Below are 20,173 nucleotides of genomic sequence, written 5' to 3' on the forward strand. Positions count from 1 at the left end.
AGGTGTGAAAATAACAAATAATATCACATATAAGTCGCTCCGGAAGTGAAATTGCGACTGACAGACAAACCCCGAATTAAATGAATGAATGTCCTACCTGTTGACTTGACAATCAGACATTTATCAAGACTGCCCTGGCAGGAACCAACCATATCTCGGTGCGTAATGTTTTTCCGTTTACGCAGCGGCGGCGGCGGCTCCTGGGGGCGGGGCCGGAGCGAGGGGCGGGGCTGGAGCGAGGGGCGGGGCTGGAGCGAGGGGCGGGCTCTGCTCGCTGAAGCCGCGGGCAGGAGGAGCTTCTCGCGGTGCTGCGGCGGCTCTCCTCCGCTCCTCCGCTCCTTCATTCACGGACACGCACCGCTCTCTCCCGTCTGTCCGCGCGCGCGCGTGTGTGTGTGTGTACGTACGCGCGTGTGCCGTGCCGTGCCTGTGCGTGCGTCTGCCGCTGGTGCCCTTGCGCTCTCCGCTCCTCTCCACCCGGCATCCCTTCACTTTCCTCCGCCGCCTCCTCGCGCCATGGCCCGGGAGAACGGGGATATCGGTAGAGGGGAAACGTGGAAGAAGCAAGTCGACGAGATAAAGAAGATATTTGATTTGAAAGAAGTCCTGGGCACGTGAGTACGCGCTGGCCGCAACAACTTCTTCTGGCTCTCCGCTGTCACTGTTTGGTTCGGTGCGCGCGCGGGACTGCGGACTTGAGCGTGTCCAAACTAAAGGTGTCAGATTATGTCCTCATCATCACCAAACATTCCTTTTTTTTTTTAAATGTTTCTCATGCAATTACTCAAAACACATGCGGTTTCTATGATCTGATTCTGTTATATTGATTCAGGTGCTGATTCAGTGAGTCTTTGACTAATAACTTCTAGTTCTAGGTCAATTTATTGTGGAAAGACGAGCAGCTTGTGGTCTGTGTTGTGGAGTGAGTGAGTGGCATCAGTTTGAGTGTTTTTTATAGTCTTGAAGCAGCTTGGCAGTTTGTTTTGGCAGAACTGTGTCAAAGAATATAAAATATGGCATGCTATTGTTTTTCTGTACAGCTGCTTAAAAATAACACATTTGTTACTTTGACTTTTAATGCAAAAATACATTTTAAGTTAAGTTAATGCTCTAACTCTTCTAACAACATCTGATTTAGACTATGCAAAGAGGTGACTCCAAGTTCAAAAAGTCAATCCAGGGCATTGTCAGGATTTAATTTAATTTCTAATATTGCTACAATTACTCACGTGCACATTGGAACTCATTACATTATGCCCATGTCAGCAATTACAGGACCGCTATGTGTGTTTTGTTTAATTATCTCTATTGGAGCGTGTCTGAGCGACCTATAGCAGCTACCAGGAGGAGTATGTAGTTGGGTGTGTGAAATCTTTTTGGCTTTAGAGGGATTTTGCTTGTTATGCCCCCTGATGAGAGAGGAAAGAGCAACAGAGTCATGTCCTGCCAGATACGTGGGGAAAGATGTAAAGTTCAAACAGTCCCAGGTGGAGTTTGGCTACAGGGAGTTTGAGGATGGAAGGTTTTAGGAATGAGCGCCACAGAAGTGCAACTAAACCCTCTGATTTCATATATTAGAAATGTACAGAGAAAGTGTAGTAAAAATAGGGTTGTAGTATAATCCTGAGATTAGAGGAGATGTAGAGAAATAATACAATGGGAAATGAAACCGGTTGTTGTGAAAGAAGAAGACACATGGATGCGGATTGAGATATTATTAAAGGCTTTAAGGGTGTCAAAAACTCAATTCTGAGGCTATTCGCTCTAAAACTGGTAATTTATAAAAATATTTGACCAATTATCAATAGTGGAATGAAATCACAGAAATTAGACAAAAATGTGACATGCAATAATATTAAAGAAACAACACTCATTTTGTTAAAGAAAAAAACAACAACTTTAAATTGTGTAAAATAGTTTAAATGTTTTATAATTGAGACAGACAACACTAGTAGCCATGACTTTGATTCATCTTACTTTATGCTTAGGGGTGGGCGATATGACATCAAATTGATCTATTTATCTATATTTTCAAGAACTGCGATTACATTTTTGATTTATATTTCAAAGGAATATTCATATCAGGAATTGTGTCCGATTTAGAAAACATTTTGGACTGGATAGTGGTTCAGGACATCAGTCAATGGTTTGGCCTGTCTATTAATCAAATGATCAAAACAGAATTTATCATTAGTCATCTTTTTTGTGATTTTCTGTACTGAGTTGATTGTGTTGCTGTTGCCTTGACCAGGTTTCACTTGCAAAAGCGATTCTGAATCTCAATGCGACCTCTTGGTTAAATAAAGGTATAATATTAATTATGTTTGCACTTTTTACCATCACTACAATAATCTCACCTCAGTTCAGCGTCACAGATGTCTGATCTAAAGGAAGATAGCCGTTAAATGTCATGGGTCATGGGATAACGTGGACAAAGCATGACCTGTATGTGCAGTAGACACACATGGCTGTTCCCCCGGTGCAGATATTTCAAAAAAACATCCTTGAGCCGTCCGCTTCCTCTGTGCAGGGAGCTAAACTCTGGAACTCCTTGAGGCCTGAACTGGAACGTTTTATACACACAAACTGAAGCAGGTTTTAACGAGTCAGACATGTACGCACTAAAAGACCATTTGTGGTGATATATTGAGATGTTTTGCCTCTGTATGAAGTTAAACATATGTGAGTGAACCATGTTTGTGTGAAAATGCGAATCTAGTCACTTTTAGAACTCATTAGGTGAAATATTTGTGAATTCTTCCTTTTAGATATTTCATTGCAAAGTACAATATAATCAGTAGGAAAACTGGCTCTTGGGAGTATGACATCATCGCAATGTATAATCTGAAAACCACTTGTCCCTTTCAAATGCATATAATAAATAAAAAAATAGTCTATTCAGAAATACCATGTTTTCTTCACAATTATACATTAATTATTGGATCTGATATCCTGCAGTGTTTAGCATTGCTTATTATAATGAGATGTTTTGGTGTTAGATTTGACATATCTTTAACACACAGTTCACTTTAGTTTGTAATTCATACTGTGCTCTGTGGAGCCCTGAAATACATGTGTGTATGAGTCAGTGTCCAGTACAATTTCCACTGCTCATTCATTCACTATTTACCTCAGTGAACATTCCCCTCTGTTGCCCATAATACACAATATGCAAACACTCAAACCACTGTAATTGTTGAACATAAAAATTATATGGATGGTTTCTGTTTTACCAATCCTGTGGATATGTATGTGTCAGTTCTAATAGTCTGCAGTTTACATGTTCTGTGCCTGCTGTCATCAAACTCCATCAGGAAAGTGACAGAACGAGCTAAAAATACAGTCATTATTGTACTCTCACTTGTCCAAGCATATTCCCTGTATAGACACAAATACTATGGAGGAAAGAGTGGTATTACTTTACCAGCGAGAGATAGACACTACTGTATGTGGACTGTGATGTAGATTCAAAATGTCATTGATAATAACAAACAGATATTAATTATAAAGTGAACAGAGTATAAATGTCCTCCCCCATCCCCATCTCCTGCCATCATGTCCTTGGACAACACACTTTGCCCACGTTGTATCAATGTTTTAGTGTGAATGTGTGATTGGTAATTGGAACTCTAGAAATACAATGATCAGATATTGGTTGTATTGGGGAATATCTGTGTTACCATTTTTGGCAAATAGGAAAAGTAAATTTGTTCAGCTTTAATTACCTCATTTTAAAATAACAATTTTGGTTTAAGCCACATCGAAAATGCCAGAAAAATCCATCTCCTGTTAAAACATGAGAAAGTGCAAGTCCAGAAGTTCTAATGTAGATCCTGAGATGTAAAGCTTCCTTTTTAGAACTTTGATAATTATGTCCGTTATATTTTTCTACCAGTCTTGAAGAACAGGGCAAGTCTAGAGAATGTGAGGGATTGATGTCCCTAAATCATCACATCTCTTGGTCTTATAATAGATCTAATATAGAACACGTCTCGTTTATAGCAACACGTCTAAAAAAATATTCAGAAAAGGTAACATTTTGTCCTATTTATGTATTTCTTTTATGTATTATTTGTTACTAAAATGGTGGTATCTGGGCATCAATATTTTTGATAACTCTAAAAGTGCTGCAATTGCCTGAATATTTGGAATCCATCTCTAACCCGCTATAATCAGCAGCATATCTGGATTTATAAATGCATCGTTAATAATAGCTGTGTTTATTCCGAGACCACATCTAAGTCCACAAGTATCAATCGAGAAAGCATGTAGGCTGGACGGATGTTGCGATTTAAGACCCTTATCAAATATAATGAATGGTACATGAATGAAGTGCTCTATTTGAGACTATTTGAGTGTAATCCATCAACTACTAATCACGGGTCGAATTCCATCAGCCTTTTTTCCAGCTCAACTTAAAAAAAAAAAAAAAGCATATTTATTCCAATGAATGACTAGGACCTGCCCCATCTCTCATTGGTCCTTCCTCTGCCCTGTGTTAGCCTATGGGGCAGGCAGGTGTCCGGTTCCCCTGCATTGCTCCGGACAGGACAGTGCCGCTCGTGTCTGTGTTTTGCCGCTCAATAATTCAGGAGTGACGGCCCTGTGCTTTGAGAGTGTCGGGTGCGTTGCGGTTCTCGGCGGGGGACGGGACGGGGCCCTGTATAAACACAACAACTAAGGAAAGGAACAACAGGCTGGGACGGGATTTTGGATGGTTAATTGATTACTGTTTGGATATGATGTTTCAGAGGGCGAGGAAAGGAGGAAAGGTGTTCGAGAGTTTTAAGTGTAGTTAGATCACTGTTTCAGCCCATTTTTTGGGGTACTGTCTCAGGGAAAGGAGGTGAAGAATAGACTTTGGATAGTCCCTAAAATCTACTGTGTGGGACTATACATTAAAAAAAAAAACATACACACATAGAAAAACATACCTATTATTTATTTATTTTTTGTTGATTTTGCAGAAACTCAACTCTGATGACTTTCCTGGAGATATCAAATTGTAATGATTACCGAATTTGGAGACTAGACCAAAAACTTGTGGAGAGATTACGACTTTATTATGCAGATCAAACGTTCCCATGAAATTGCTCCACAAAGAGTTATGTATTTAATTGAACTGCAATTGTTGATACTCCTCCCACTCACGACAGCTAAAATCTTTTAAAATCCTTTTGAATATAGTTTAATTTCATCTCATTTCTATCCCTGAAAAGTAATTCATCTTAAATTACCGTATTTTCCGCACTATAAGGCACACTTAAAAGCCTTCAATTTTCTCAAAAAATAACAGAGCACCTTATAATCCAGTGCGCCTTATATATGAATGAATTCTGGTTGTGCTTACTGACCTGGAAGCCATTTTGTGTGGTACACGTTTTGTTTCGCTTCATGCGCCTTATATATGAAAAATTATCGAAAATAGACCATTCATTCACAGTGCGCCTTATAATCCAGTGCGCCTTATAGTGCGGAAAATACGGTATAGTGCGAAACAAAATTTTCTTGCGGTTGAAAACTCTCGGTCTTGGTATTTTGTAACATGACACGAGATTTGAAGGAAGATTTGGTAAAAACATCAAATCCAAACGCCAGGGTCAAATATATGTATATAACTGTATTGTCAGCCTAAACATCTAGTCCAATAGGTTAGATAGGGTCTTGGCTACAGTAAGTGAAAGTTCATAATCGTTTCCTCTGAGAAAAAATGAAGCAGTTGCAGTGATGCATTGTGGGACATGAGAGTACCACTGAGGTTACACTGCCCTTAATTGATGCTCTACTTCCGCTTCTGGCTTTGTTCCCTGCGTTTGCTTCTCACTGAACACAAAGCCTTCTGTCCAAATATGTTCAAAAAGATGTCCCTCCTGCTGCTACAGGCAAGGAGAGAAACACTTTAGAACTACACAAATAAAATGCTCACGAAGAACCACAAATACTGACACTACTACTACTACATTCAGTTACTATGACTTTGCACATACTGTATTGTCAAATAACAAATCATTACCACTACTACTGCTTTAAATACTATATGGAGAGGCTACCACTACTACTTCTACTACTCCTACTACCATGTTTTTATTTAACCTTTATTAAACTAGAGAATGTCATTGAAATAAAAAACTAAAACTCTTTTTCGAGGGAGTCCTGGTCAAGAGGGGCCAAAGTTCAACACATACAAACAACAATAAATTAAAGAAGCACAGATTCTGAAAAACAAATGCGCATTATTGAGGCACTCTTCCACTTTCATCTTAGATTTAAAGGCAATTTCTAGTCTGTCTACAACATGTTCCAAATAGGGATGTCAAGACTGTTTGTTTAATCGATAACCTTAATTATTCATAGTAACTGTAAGAACAGAAAACATATTATAATTGTGAGAATCATAGCTAGCAACAATTAGTAATTGCAGTTCAATCTATTCTCCGAAAAAGTCTAAACACACATAAAGTACTTTTTCATCTGGTTGTAACAATATAATCATTTTTTTCATTAAAAGCTTGATTTCATAAAGCAAGGCTTGTGAAAGAAAGCATAATAAGGATTTCACAGTTGTTAAGTGCATAATTGTAACGTGGATGTTTCTTTCACAATAATCGTAACATTAAGATATTATATTGTTACACCCCTAGTTCCAAACATTTTCTCCTACTACGACCATCACCACTACTATTGCCATTGCTACTACCATTACAGTACAAATAACTGCTTATCAGCTGGTTCAATCCTTTTTGTTCCATTTATAGTTTGCAGGTTCTGAAATGCACCAATACAAAGAAGACGTTATTATCGAGTGGAATGAGGGCCATTCGCGAGTGTTTGTTCTTTGATCCCAGTTCTAAATATATTTGTCGTATTCACAGACAAAGACATTTTTTATTTCTGTTAAGATCAAAGCGGCTTCAGTGAATCTCTGAAAAGTCCTGTTTTTTGCCGCCGGCTGCTCGGTCGGTTTGTAGTAGCAGCTCATAAATGTATGCATTGTTCTATAATGTGCTACGTGGGTGCTGTTCTGGAACCACACTACAAAGGTTGGTGTTCTTGTCACAGCTAAAACATGGCTCAAGGATGACCATCGCCTCCTTGCCTAATAATCACACATATCTTAAGATAGACCTTGGATGTTTAGGTGGCCTCTAGGTCTGCTAACCGTTTACGATCTTATCTTATTCCTCTGACCTTGGGGTTGCTCTACCTCTCCAGGGCTGATTTATGCTGTTTTTTAGCGGCGGACGTGGCAGCCCATTTCTTCTTCTTTTTCAACTATTGTACGGGTAAAGCTGTGGATTTTTTCTGCTTTTAGTCTGTGCTCTGAACGCCTGGCAAATCGGAGAGTACATATTAGCAATGGCGATTCACAATCTTCCTGTGTGTGCTGGTGTTTGCGTGTAAAGCGGTTACTGTTCACATTTTATTGTTCCGTTAGGGAAACTTGTCCTCTGCATTTAATCCATTGTTCATTTCCACTGCAACGACCTGCCAGGAGGGGCCTTCTACAGATCTTGTCGCAGCGAAGAGCTCGACAAGGGACAAATTACTCTACAGATATTATACACCCTACAGCTATACGTCACGGCACTGTGAGCATGTTTGAGTACACGGAGAGATGATTTAGTGTTTCACCAACAACATGAGAAGGGCAGGCAGACACAGCACTTACTACACTACACACTTTACTACACTGTGGTAGTAAAAGTATTCTGATATGCATTTTGTGTATGTGAAAGGTGCAGTAATTAAACTGACTTCTGCCCCAGTACAGATATATTTTCAAAGCAGCTCTTAGGGTCAAAATGAGACCGCTGTGTGCTATCTGCATCTAGTTAGAAAGCGTTGTGAAAGATACAGTATTTTTTTTCCATAGTTTTGGCCGGAATGTGACTTATACTCCAGAGCGACTTATAATATATATAGACGAATAATATCACATATTATGTGATATTATTCGTTATTTTCACACTGGCAACCGCAAGAGGGCGCTCTAGGCTCTAAGCGACGCAGAAGAAGAATCAGCACTTCCTCTACCTCTGGAGTTTGCAGAGTTGTGTAGAAGTGAAGAATTGAATGGATTTAGTGATTTGGGGTAATACTGATGCTTTGGTAAACTTGTTAGCATGTTCTTTATGCTATAGTTATCTGAATAACTGTTAATATGTTACGTTAACATACCAGACACTTACCACAGTTCTGTCTGTGCCTCATGTAGCTGAAGGTGTTACGTTAGCATACACATACCTTTTCACCATGTTCTCTAATCTGTTATTATTTTAAATTGTATTTCAAGATTAAAGTCTGTTCTTGGTCTTGGATTTTATCAAATTAATTTTCCCCAAAAATTTCACTTGTACTACAGTGCGACTTATATATATTTTTTTCTTCTCTATTTATACTCCGGTGTGACTTATAGTCCGGAAAATACGGTAGTTGAAACTCATCGCGGTGAATAATTAGGATGACAAAATGTGTCAGGAGGGTGAGAGGTTTGCACTGTTTAAAATATATTAGGTGTTTATAAGTACAGTACAAATATAGGTACAGCGTCTTTTCATGCCGCTGTTAAATCTGAGGTTTAATTAAAACTCTGACTTGTGTTGTCTTATTCCTGAAAATCATTTGTCAAAAACATGCCGAATTTTCTGGACTATAAGCTCCACCAGCCAAAAATGCATAATAGAGAAGAAAAAAACATATTTAAGTTGCACTGGAGTATGAAATGCGGTTGCAAGTGTGAAAATAACAAATAATATCACATATAAGTCGCTCCGGAGTATAAATATATAAGTATAAAAGTATAAGTCGCACCCCAGCCAAAACTATGAAAAAAGTATGGTATTTTCTTTTTAATAATAAAATATTGAATTCAATAAAAAAAATTACCTCGATCAGTATGAAGAAAAATATTGCCCAGCCCCAGTATTAAACTTCATTTTTAAACTATTCCAATAAATAGATTTTTATGACGCCCAAAATCACAAGAGCAGTTGCCTCGAAGGGCGACGGTTAAAAACAGGCAAGGAATGACTTATTCTCTATATATTATAGATTCCGTATGTCGTGTGCATTCCTTTCATTAGTAAATTGGAGGCATCCCAGGGGAACTACAGGACACAATACAATTGGTATATTCCAATAGAGTATATGCCATAGTTGGAGCCATGACAACAAGTAAACGTCATTCACTTAAGACTTGTGGCACTGCAGGGTTAATCTAATAAGGCCTGTTCCAGTATATAAGGAAATGTCAGCCCTAAACAGACAGTATAGTAACTAATACACGTAAAATGTCTGGCACTGCAGTGGTCAAAACAGGAAGTTAGTTTGTCCTCTTTTGTTACAGTTTTAAACCACTCCCAAATCCAACCCTCACTCACACGCACGCACCACAACTCAACACAACCACAGACACAACCACGCCACAAACACACACAACCACACATACTTAGTCTAAATGATTGCGTGATTGTGTGGTGGTCAGATGGGAGGTTTTCCATCCGTTTGTCCCTTTGATAGAAGAGTGAATACGTACCTTTTATATTTTTGCAAGGTTTCTCTTACTAGCAAACGGTAACTTTGCTGGAGGATTTTCTTGTGTAAATAGTTTCCTGGAAACTGTGCCTGCATTCATTTGCAAACAAATTGCATGTAGCAGTCAAATTTCTCTCCTGGAAAATCACGGTTGATTAAAGCATGTTTTACTCTTGAAATTGCTTTACTATTGCACACTATCACATTGGCGGTTATTGTGTTAAGAAGAGGACTAATATCATATCTCAGATTGACATGTGTGCTGCTGTGGAGTATTAATGATCATAAACCTGAGTCCATTATGGGATCAGATCTATTTTAAGCCTGCGGCCCTGGGCTCAGAGGCTGCAGTCGGGCACGAGCTGCAGTGGACAATTCAAACACATCACTCCGCCCTCCAATAGCAACAGCAGCAACAGCAGCAGCAGCAGCGGGACGGTGAAGGTGACTCAGGGAAACACTGGAGCGATGTGGGGAAATGCCCTTGTAGCAGTTTTATCCCAGTACTGACGATAGCATTTTAACTATTAACACAGCATTTTGACTGTAAAAGGTGGCTTTGTATGATTTTTACATGCACCTGGATGACTTTGATTTTTAAATAAATGATTTTATTCTAAAGACAGATTGACCCTTTTTGCTTATACTTCCATGTTGGGTCAATATGGTGGGCTGGGCTGTGATATTCCTCTTGATTATACCATTACTGGATTTGCTCGGATAATGTAAACATTAGATGACATGGACTCCTTTTGGTGTTAACTTTTTAATAAAGATTTTGTGGCATTCAGTAAATAAAAGTCTATTTTGTACTAATGTCGGATTCTGCGAGATCGACCGTTCACTCAGTTGTGTCATTGACAATTGTTAGTGACTGGAAACAAGTCGATTTAATCCCTCATTCGTCTAGGAGGGGTTCATAGGTGAAAAGGTTCCAACGGTAGTCATCTGGACACTTACAAACAGTATTCGTTAGAAATGCCTTCTTTTATATTCTATTATTTAAAGGAAGCAGCCATAGACCATTACATCATGTTTTGTAGTCTTGTAGTCCTGCAGTGCGAGGGCAGGTCGTCATGTTCGTTAATCCGTCTCCGTCGTCAACTCATTCAGTTCAAAGTGTGACAAAGACACTGCCTCATCTTGACCTATAAACAAAGAAGTGTCCTTTGTGACCATACATCACAAATCTGGCTGTCCACATGTCAAACTCGAGTGTTAAGATTATTGTGATGCCTCATTATTTAAAAAAAAACTGGCATTTTAGGAGCTTTCTCATATTGTAAATGTTACTTCTCCTACATTTTGAATAATAATGTTTAGCTACTGTTACATTGATGTCCTAGTCTTCTATAATCATCATACTAATAATAATGTTTACCTACTATTACATCGACGTCCTAGTCTTCTATAATCATCATACTAATAATAATGTTTACCTACTATTACATCGACGTCCTAGTCTTCTATAATCATCATACTAATAATAATGTTTACCTACTATTACATCGACGTCCTAGTCTTCTATAATCATCATACTAATAATAATGTTTACCTACTATTACATCGACGTCCTAGTCTTCTATAATCATCATACTAATAATAATGTTTAGCTACTGTTACATTGATGTCCTAGCCTTCTATAATCATCATACTAATAATAATATTTACCTACTATTACATCGACGTCCTAGTCTTCTATAATCATCATACTAATAATAATGTTTAGCTACTGTTACATCGACGTCCTAGTCTTCTATAATCATCATACTAATAATAATGTTTAGCTACTGTTACATTGATGTCCTAGCCTTCTATAATCATCATACTAATAATAATGTTTAGCTACTGTTACATTGATGTCCTAGCCTTCTATAATCATCATACTAATAATAATGTTTAGCTACTGTTACATTGATGTCCTACTCTATAAACACAAACAATGAATTTAAGAATTGATTAAGCTGGACTCTCATTAGTGAGATACACATTTTTCTTTCTTGTGAACAGAGGACTCCATTTCAGTCGTATTGCATCATCTTGAATAGTGTGGACAACACCATCCTGCTGCAGGGGAAATCAAAGCCAAAGGACATAACACGGCTTGTTTTGATGAAGTTCTTGTTCGATACAGGATGACAATGGGATTGAATACAATGGAGTCGGCTCTTGATAATGTTACATCCATTTATAAGGCAATATTTATATCTGATTGTACCACAATAAATGAGTTTTGGGTCCTCCGGTGAAGCATTCACTTCATTTGTAAAGACTTTAACATCCTGGATATCGACCCAAAGCGCTGTCCACTGCTAGATCTTTAAATACTTTAAATATGTATTACTCTAAGCACAACTCTGTAAATACCCCATAGAGATATAATAAGAGCCAAGTAGAGACGACAACACAGATAGCAATTAAATCAATTTATTTACTATTATTTAATCTTCCACTACTTTGAGTTTGTATAGAAAAGTATGAAGTTAGTCTTATGTTATCTAAACGTCTATATTTACACTGCACAACTCTACAAAACAGTATATTGTACTTTGTAAATAGAATCTCCCGAGCCATGTAAAAGTAAATAGCTTAGTTTTCCTTCCAGCTTTCTAAATGGAGACCAACTTCTCCTTAGATTACATTGTGTGTGTGCGTGTGCGTGCGCGTGCGCGTGCGCGGTCTTGTATTCTCTGGAGTTCAATCGCTATGCAAGAGTGAAAAAAGCGCTTGCACTTGTCAGATGTTGTGCCAGTTCAGTTGTTTATTTCCATTTGCAGTTTGAGAAGAAAACAAAATTGTGATGGTTTGCGATACCTGCTGACGAGTTGTGAGCACGTAGTCTCAAAGAGGCTTAGCATATTTCCCCAGAGGCTCTGCCGTTCCCAACTGTGAGCTACAGCCAACTGTAGCAAAATATTGAGAAATGAAAGCGAAGAGTGGGAGGAGGTATGGAGGGATTGGGAAAAGAAAATTATATTGAAAATGGAGGGGCGGGAGTAGAGGCATGTATTAGGCCTAAGGGAAGGCTCTAGGGGACCATAAGGCTGTCACTGAGAAGAAATATGTCAGAGGATGGTTCAGTTAGTTTGTCTTCTTAAGTGTTGTAGAGGTGGTGGTTTGACCTTGGATTGAATACTCACAAAGGCAGTGTTTTTATAGTTTAATAGCTATGGCAGTGTAGAAGCAAAATGTGTGAATGATACAAAGGCCTGCGGGATATGACAAAAAAATAAAATCAATGGGTAGAGACAGGTTTAAATGTTTTGCCAGCTCAGCACAATGAAACTGAGGTTGTTGTTTTTTTGTTTACTAAAATTTTGTATAAAAATTCCAATTTTGTTAAGTTTAAAAAACAAATCCTTCTATATGAACTTGTAGGTTCCTTTATACATTTCTGAATGCAAGTGAAATGAGTGAAATAAAAAAATTGGACAATGTTGCTGTTATCAGGGAATCTAAATGCTGTTATCAAGGAATCTAAATACTGTTATCAGGGAATCTAAATACTGTTATCAAGGAATCTAAATACTGTTATCAAGGAATCTAAATACTGTTATCAGGGAATCTAAATACTGTTATCAAGGAATCTAAATACTGTTATCAGGGAATCTAAATACTGTTATCAAGGAATCTAAATACTGTTATCAAGGAATCTAAATACTGTTATCAAGGAATCTAAATACTGTTATCAGGGAATCTAAATACTGTTATCAAGGAATCTAAATACTGTTATCAAGGAATCTAAATACTGTTATCAAGGAATCTAAATACTGTTATCAGGGAATCTAAATACTGTTATCAAGGAATCTAAATACTGTTATCAGGGAATCTAAATACTGTTATCAAGGAATCTAAATACTGTTATCAAGGAATCTAAATACTGTTATCAAGGAATCTAAATACTGTTATCAGGGAATCTAAATACTGTTATCAGGGAATCTTATCTGGGAATCTAAATACTGTTATCTTAAAATCTAAATACTGTTATCAAGGAATCTAAATACTGTTATCAGTGAATCTTAATACTGCTGTTTCCAGATGAAAGTTTATTTGTTGAGAGATCAAAACATACCATAACTAGCAAGACATTCAGACAAACCATCTCTCCATGATGTAACCGTCTTATCATATTGTGGCATGGTCAGAGCACAATTCGATCATGTTGCCATCCCTAATAATTCAAAGTGTTAGTACACCTAGAACTACAGGTATTTCAATAAATACCTGTAGTTCTCTTTCACGCGCTCCCTCAACTCTCAAGACACACAACAGACGGACCAAAGCTTCACACTGTTGCATTGAGCTGTTTCCTGTCAAACTGTGAGTGATGGCTGCTCTTAATAGAAGCAGTAACTCCCCGCTCTCTCCATCTTTCGGACAGGTAATTCGGAGCAGACGGCGTGCACATATAAAATATAGACCTGCACAATAAATGATGCAAAATACACCCACGCGCTCTAAGACGGAGCAGGATGCGGGGACAGATATTGGATTGCCAAAATATTAGAAACACCTTAGATCCAAAATGGTGGCGATGGATGAAGCATGATAAGTTTGGCAGTGAAGGTGTTATGGTTGCAAATTGTTGGATGTTTTTTTTGTGCTTGTCTATGTAAGTCCATGTATTGTATTCCTCTGTAGCAGTCCTCTGGTCTCAAACTGTGGCACACACTTTCTCTTGACGTCCTGTCTGCTAGGTCTTACTTCAGCATCATTCTGCCCATATATTTACCATCACTCTTCCTCCATCCTCTTCAAATGACTAAATCACTAGCACTAGTTAAGAGAGCTGTGCTATTAATCCAGTTTTCAAGATTGATTTATACACAATTCAAATCGCCAATGTTAATTAAACTTGGGGCTTTTTAATCAAGAGCTCTGCAGCCAATCCTCTGTCAGTAAAAGCTGTTTTTAATGGTTTTAATTTAGTTTTTTCCCCCTCATGTATATATAAATTAAATACAAAAATGAATATATCATGATAAATCAATTAACCCTATTTCCCTATTGTTAGTTAAATACAAACAACATTTAAACACCTTTAAAGTTTGCTTTGTCTTATTGTGTGTGGGACAGGTGAGATTATCATTAGTAATATGCATATTTGTCTTGTGTAGTTGAAGCTGGATAATATATCGTCACCCAGACTTTCCGTAGATGTTTCCCTTATCGCTCACTTCGGAAACATGTCTAAACATCCCAGAAACCCCATAAAGTGTGTCTCATTTCCCCCCGAATGGCTGGTATCGGACGTCATGGCGTTGCTTTTCCATTGGAGACATGCGTGGAGCTCGTGTCACCCTCAAACAGGTGTGCCACTGGGCCTTCTGCTCCTGTTTGTGTCTGTTTGTGTGTGCTTAGCTCGCGCCGCCGTGACGTTAATGCTGATCTAATGAATGTGTAATAATCTACTGAATGGGGCCGCGATACAGTTTAATGAGTAACAGTCTGTTGTGTTACAGGTTCTCAAACACTTGTGTTCAGCTGAGCAAGGTTTTGTCAACTGTGGGCTGGGACAAAAACATTTAAGTGCATGAGAAAATTAATTCCTATTAGGCTTAAGGTGAAATAGGTGCAGCAAGTGTACAGGACAAAGTACTTGGTCAACATCCAAGTGCATAATCAGTCATTCAATTCACTATAACTTAAAACTGTAAAATTATTATCTTGTATATATTTTTACTACGAAATATGGTTAACTCCACATCTAAAAAAAAGTCTATATTCCAGCTGAAACTGCAATTAACTTGATATTGAGAGTAACAGCAGGCTTTAAGTTCCCCTGTTGATTTTTTCACTCAGTGGCAAAGCCTTTGAAATCCAGAAAAACATTAGCAGGGACTTATTTGCAGATTAAATGATAGAGAATTTGCAATAATAAAAAGCTTTACATGAATGAATTGTAATTATATTGATTGATCAGCCTGTCACCATTAAAACAACTCTGTTGCTAGCAGCATGGCCTAATTGTTTAAAACTGCGCTGATAAATTCAAGGGTTTTTTTCCCAGACAAAAGATGATTGACAGAAGAGAGAACCAGCCCTAGCCCCGCCCATGTGGTGCTGTTATTTTGTCTGTAACAAAGCGTGCCTAGGCCTGTGCAAGTGTCACAAATGAATGTACGGCAATGACATATTACAGATTCATTTATTTGTATAGGTGTGAGCAATTAACCAACGCCCTGTCATATTGTGCCTTTATATAGGAATGACTAGGCAAAGCCCCCGGCTACACGTACCCAGATATTTATCAGGGTACGGATTTTTAAAACTCCTTCTGTCCAAAGGCATGATTATGACGCAATGTTTTAATTTTTTTTAACAGCAGCATTCATTTATTGATTATTTATTGATTATAGCTGCATTTAACATTAACAGCAGACTTGGCAAAGGCATAGAAAGTTTGTACGTAACAACGGCTTAAATGGGGACAAAAAACTTTCAGCCAATAAACAAGTCATGATGCTGCCTATCACCAATAACAAGGGGCATTGCAGCTTTATCGTTTAGTTATCAATACCATAGCATGTTCACGCTAATACGTGGACCAAATAAAAGTACCAACAACAAGAGAAAGTTGAAATAACTAATTGAGCAGACTTGGGACGTTGTGCATCGACACACAGCTTTCTGAACACGAGTGCTTCATAGTGCATTCACGTCTGTGTCCAAAAATACAATCACACACACGTGAACGCTCACCTTGTGTCAGAACAGCCATGTCACGTTTTGGCACCTCCCTGAAGTTAAGTGCGATAAATCCCCCAATAGTCCTGACAGAGATTGACGACTGTCCATTGTGTGCCATGACGTTCACTCACAGCTCAGTGTTTGATTTAAATCAGTCCATGGTCTCTGCACAAAGCGCGCCCGCGATTAAGTTTAAGTTTAACTGTCCTTATTAGAACGCATGTGGCAGCCGCTCCATGGCTGACGAGGCCGTGTTGCCATGGACACGTAGAGTGCAGAGATGAAAATATCCAGCTTTTCTAGTCCACACGTGTCGAGATATGCGATACGTTTTTTTTTTTCTTCAAAGTTCCCGTTGGAGTTTTTCAAAACTTCAATTTTTTATGTCGAAAATCTATGTATGTGGGAACAGAAAACGCACGGAAATATATGCGTTTATAAAAAGTATCTGGGTACGTGTAGCCAGGGCCTTAGACAGTCTGAGTCTAAACTTTTTCTGTGAAACAAAACATTTATTTTACATAGCCACTAGTTTCAGAGTGAAGTAAATCAGACAATAATTGTAAATCAGTACAGTTATTGCTCTGGAAAACTGATTATATTTGACATATTGCATTTAAATGTCTACTCTGTAACTATTCTGGTGGAGGGTGAGTGTTGTCTGATTGTCTCTGGCTTTGCCTAGAATGTTCCACAGAATAGATTAAACGTATACATCTCCATGTAAACAGATGATGCCATTAGGCCAAATTTCAGGTCAGATCTGTGGAAAAACTATACCGCTCTCTATACACATTTACAATTTTGTGTTTGATTTTTTTTAGCAATAAAACATGGCTGCAATTGAATAAATGCAAGATGGACAAGTTTAATACCATACTGTGAAATATTCTAGACAAAGCAATAACACCTCATGGAGATTAACTTCCACCCTTCACCAGAAAAGTACTTTGTGCACCTCTAATTATATAGATCATCTTATGTTTTGAACACATTTTGCAGACAGAGCCACACAAATGAATTTACATCTGATACTAAACTCTTGCTGACTCTTAGTTTATCATTTACAGCCTTGCAGCTTAATCGTCACGCTGACATTGGCCCTCTTGTGCGTCGTGTCTCCTCTCTGGGGGCTGTGTGCTGTGCTGGCTCTGATCTCAGCGTGTTTGGAGCTGGTGGACTCCCTTCTGCTGATGCTGTGTGTATTAACCAGGTCTGTCTGATACTACAGCGTCACGCACAGACAGACAGCACTCCAAGGTCAGAGGAGAAAATGCTGATTCATGCTTTTACCTTCCATGGAAATGCACTGCTCCAACCGCGACAATTAGAGCTGCTTTGAATGTGACTCATAGATGATTCATGAGTAAAATAACACTTCGGTAGCCGAGGTGTTGTACTTGGTTACATTTACTCAAGTTAAACAACTATTTAATTCATCTTGGACTACTACTACTACTGCTCTTTCCTCTTTTGAGGCACTGCTGTTTGAATAATGTATGTGAATGTGACCACATCAAATTTGGGACTAAGCCAAAAATTAAACCTGGACTAGGTCAGGACTAAGAAGGACTAAAACGGGATCAAACAATGTCCACATTAGGAATGAAATGGGCTCAATTTAAAAATGGGCCCAAATAGTGACAATTGAATGAGCGTATCTAGAGTCAATAGTGTTGTAAAAATTTAACCATTTTTAATTGTGTTGTATTGAATAATAGCAAACATTTGTACATCCCCACATGGCTGTCTCCATGGTGACTAATGTAAACAGAGTTTTCACCTGTGGTTAGGTAGGTCTCTATGGTGAATCCATACCGCCGCCTCTTTTCTGTTTCTCTGGTACAAGATGGTTATTGACAAAACCCAGAAGACCGCTCTCTATTCTCCAATCAATTAGCTGTATAAGCATTGACTTATTCTTGTTTCTTGGTATTCACACCAAGTTTTATTTGCACAGAAGTCATAAAACTTTGTTAGCGAGAGAAAGTCGCAGAAGCATGCATGTATGATCATACATGCCTTTACCAAAGACACAGCCTTGGGAGATAAGCTAAAGCTAAAGCCAAAGCCAAAGCTTTTTCTTCTTTTCAGGATGAACAAACCAGAATTGGCCGGAACATTTTAAACATAAGATAAGATAAGATATTCCTTTATTGTCCCACATGGGGAAATTTCATTGGTGCAACGCAGGAAGATACAGAGGTAGATACAGAAGAACAGATCACTTATAGGAAGTCTGAAAAACACTTTCAGTAGAAGATCTCCTATAAATAAATAAAAACTCCCATAGACAAATAAATAAATAAATACATAAATACCATTGCATGTGATCACGACAGTAATTGCACATGAATATGTGTCACGACAGCACATAGGTTGCACATGAATTGCACATGAATTCCAACAGCAATTGCACATATGACAGAATTGCACATCAGTATTAGGTTAGGTCAGTATTGCGAGTGTTCAGTACTAACAGTTTTTGTTATAAAGTCTGACAGCAGCAGGAAGGAAAGACCTACGGAACCTTTCCTTCACACATCGAGGGTGGATCAGTCTCTCACTGAAGCTGCTCTCCAGAGCGGAGAGAGTGTCCTGCAGGGGGTGACACTCATGGTCCAGCATAGATGTGAATCTAGCCAGGACCCTCCTGTCCCCCACCTCCTGCACCGAGTCCAGAGCACAGCCCAGGACGGAGCTGGACTTCTTGATGACTCTGTCCAGCTTCCTCCTCTCCCTCTCTGTGATGCTGCTGCTCCAGCAGGCCACACCGTACAGGAGGGCTGATGCCACCACAGAGTCGTAGAAGGTCTTCAGGAGTGGCCCTGTCACTCCAAAAGACCTGAGTCTCCTCAGGAGGTAGAGCCGACTCTGGCTCTTCCTGTACAGTGCGTCTGTGTTATGAGTCCAGTCCAGTTTGTGGTTCAGATGAACACCCAGGTACTTGTATGAGTCCACTCTCTCAATGTCCCGTCCCTGGATGTTCACTGGTGAGGGGGCAGTGGGGTGGCGTCTGCGGAAATCCACCACCATCTCCTTGGTCTTCCCCGCGTTGATGAGGAGGTGGTTCCGCTGACACCAGTCCACAAAGTCCTGCGCCAGTCCTCTGTACTCCGCGTCATCGTCGTCCGTGATGAGTCCGATGATGGCAGAGTCGTCAGAGAACTTCTGCAGGACACAGCTGTCCGTGTCATGTCTGAAGTCTGCAGTGTAAAGGGTGAAGAGAAAGGGCGCGAGGACAGTGCCCTGGGGCGCCCCCACACTGCAGGTCCGAGTGTCAGACACACAGTTCCGGGCTCTCACAAACTGGGGTCGGTCTGTGAGGTAGTCCAGGATCCACTCTGCCAGGTCATACTCCACACCAGCCGTCTCCAGCTTGTCCCTCAGGAGCAGCGGCTGGATGGTGTTGAAGGCGCTGGAAAGATCGAAGAACAGAATCCTCACAGAGCTGCCAGGCTTTTCCAGGTGAGAGAGAGAGCGGTGCAGCAGGGAGATGACGGCGTCCTCCACTCCGATGCCAGACCGATATGCAAACTGCAGCGGGTCCATGGCTGAGCTCACGGTGGAGCGGAGGTGGTCCAGGACTAGCCGCTCCAGTGTCTTCATCAGGTGGGACGTGAGAGCCACTGGCCTGAAGCTGTTGAGGTCTTTGGGGCGCGGTGTCTTAGGCACAGGTACCAGACAGGAGGTCTTCCAGACCTGTGGTACCACCCTCAGCTTCAGGCTCATGTTGAAGACATGCTCCATAACTCCACACAGTTCATCTGCGCAGGACTTAAGGAGCCTGGGGCTGATGCCATCAGGTCCTGCTGCCTTCCTCACTTTAATCCTCTTCAGCTCACTCCTCACCTGTGCTGCTGTGACAGTCAGTGGTTGGCAGGGGGACTGTGTGCTGGGGGGATGGGTGAGTCCAGGCGAAGTGGGGAGCCGATGGTCCGGGGCAGAT

At 39.7% G+C, this 20,173-nt stretch overlaps 1 protein-coding gene across 1 annotated transcript in view; it reads left to right on the forward strand.

The window, feature by feature from the left end:
* Positions 1 to 394: 394 nt before the first annotated feature.
* The window catches only part of camk1da (calcium/calmodulin-dependent protein kinase 1Da), a 73,204-nt gene continuing 53,425 nt past the window's right edge, over positions 395 to 20,173 (forward strand). Inside the window, exon 1 of the mRNA XM_072454982.1 lies at positions 395 to 614. Coding sequence (XP_072311083.1) covers positions 517 to 614 — 98 coding nt within the window. The 5' untranslated portion in view covers positions 395 to 516. The remainder of the gene's footprint in view (positions 615 to 20,173) is intronic.

This window comes from Eucyclogobius newberryi, unplaced genomic scaffold (genome assembly GCF_026437365.1).
Source record: "Eucyclogobius newberryi isolate DKJ021-1_F unplaced genomic scaffold, fEucNew1.0.hap1 SCAF_2, whole genome shotgun sequence".
In the NCBI taxonomy this organism is placed as follows: domain Eukaryota; kingdom Metazoa; phylum Chordata; class Actinopteri; order Gobiiformes; family Gobiidae; genus Eucyclogobius; species Eucyclogobius newberryi.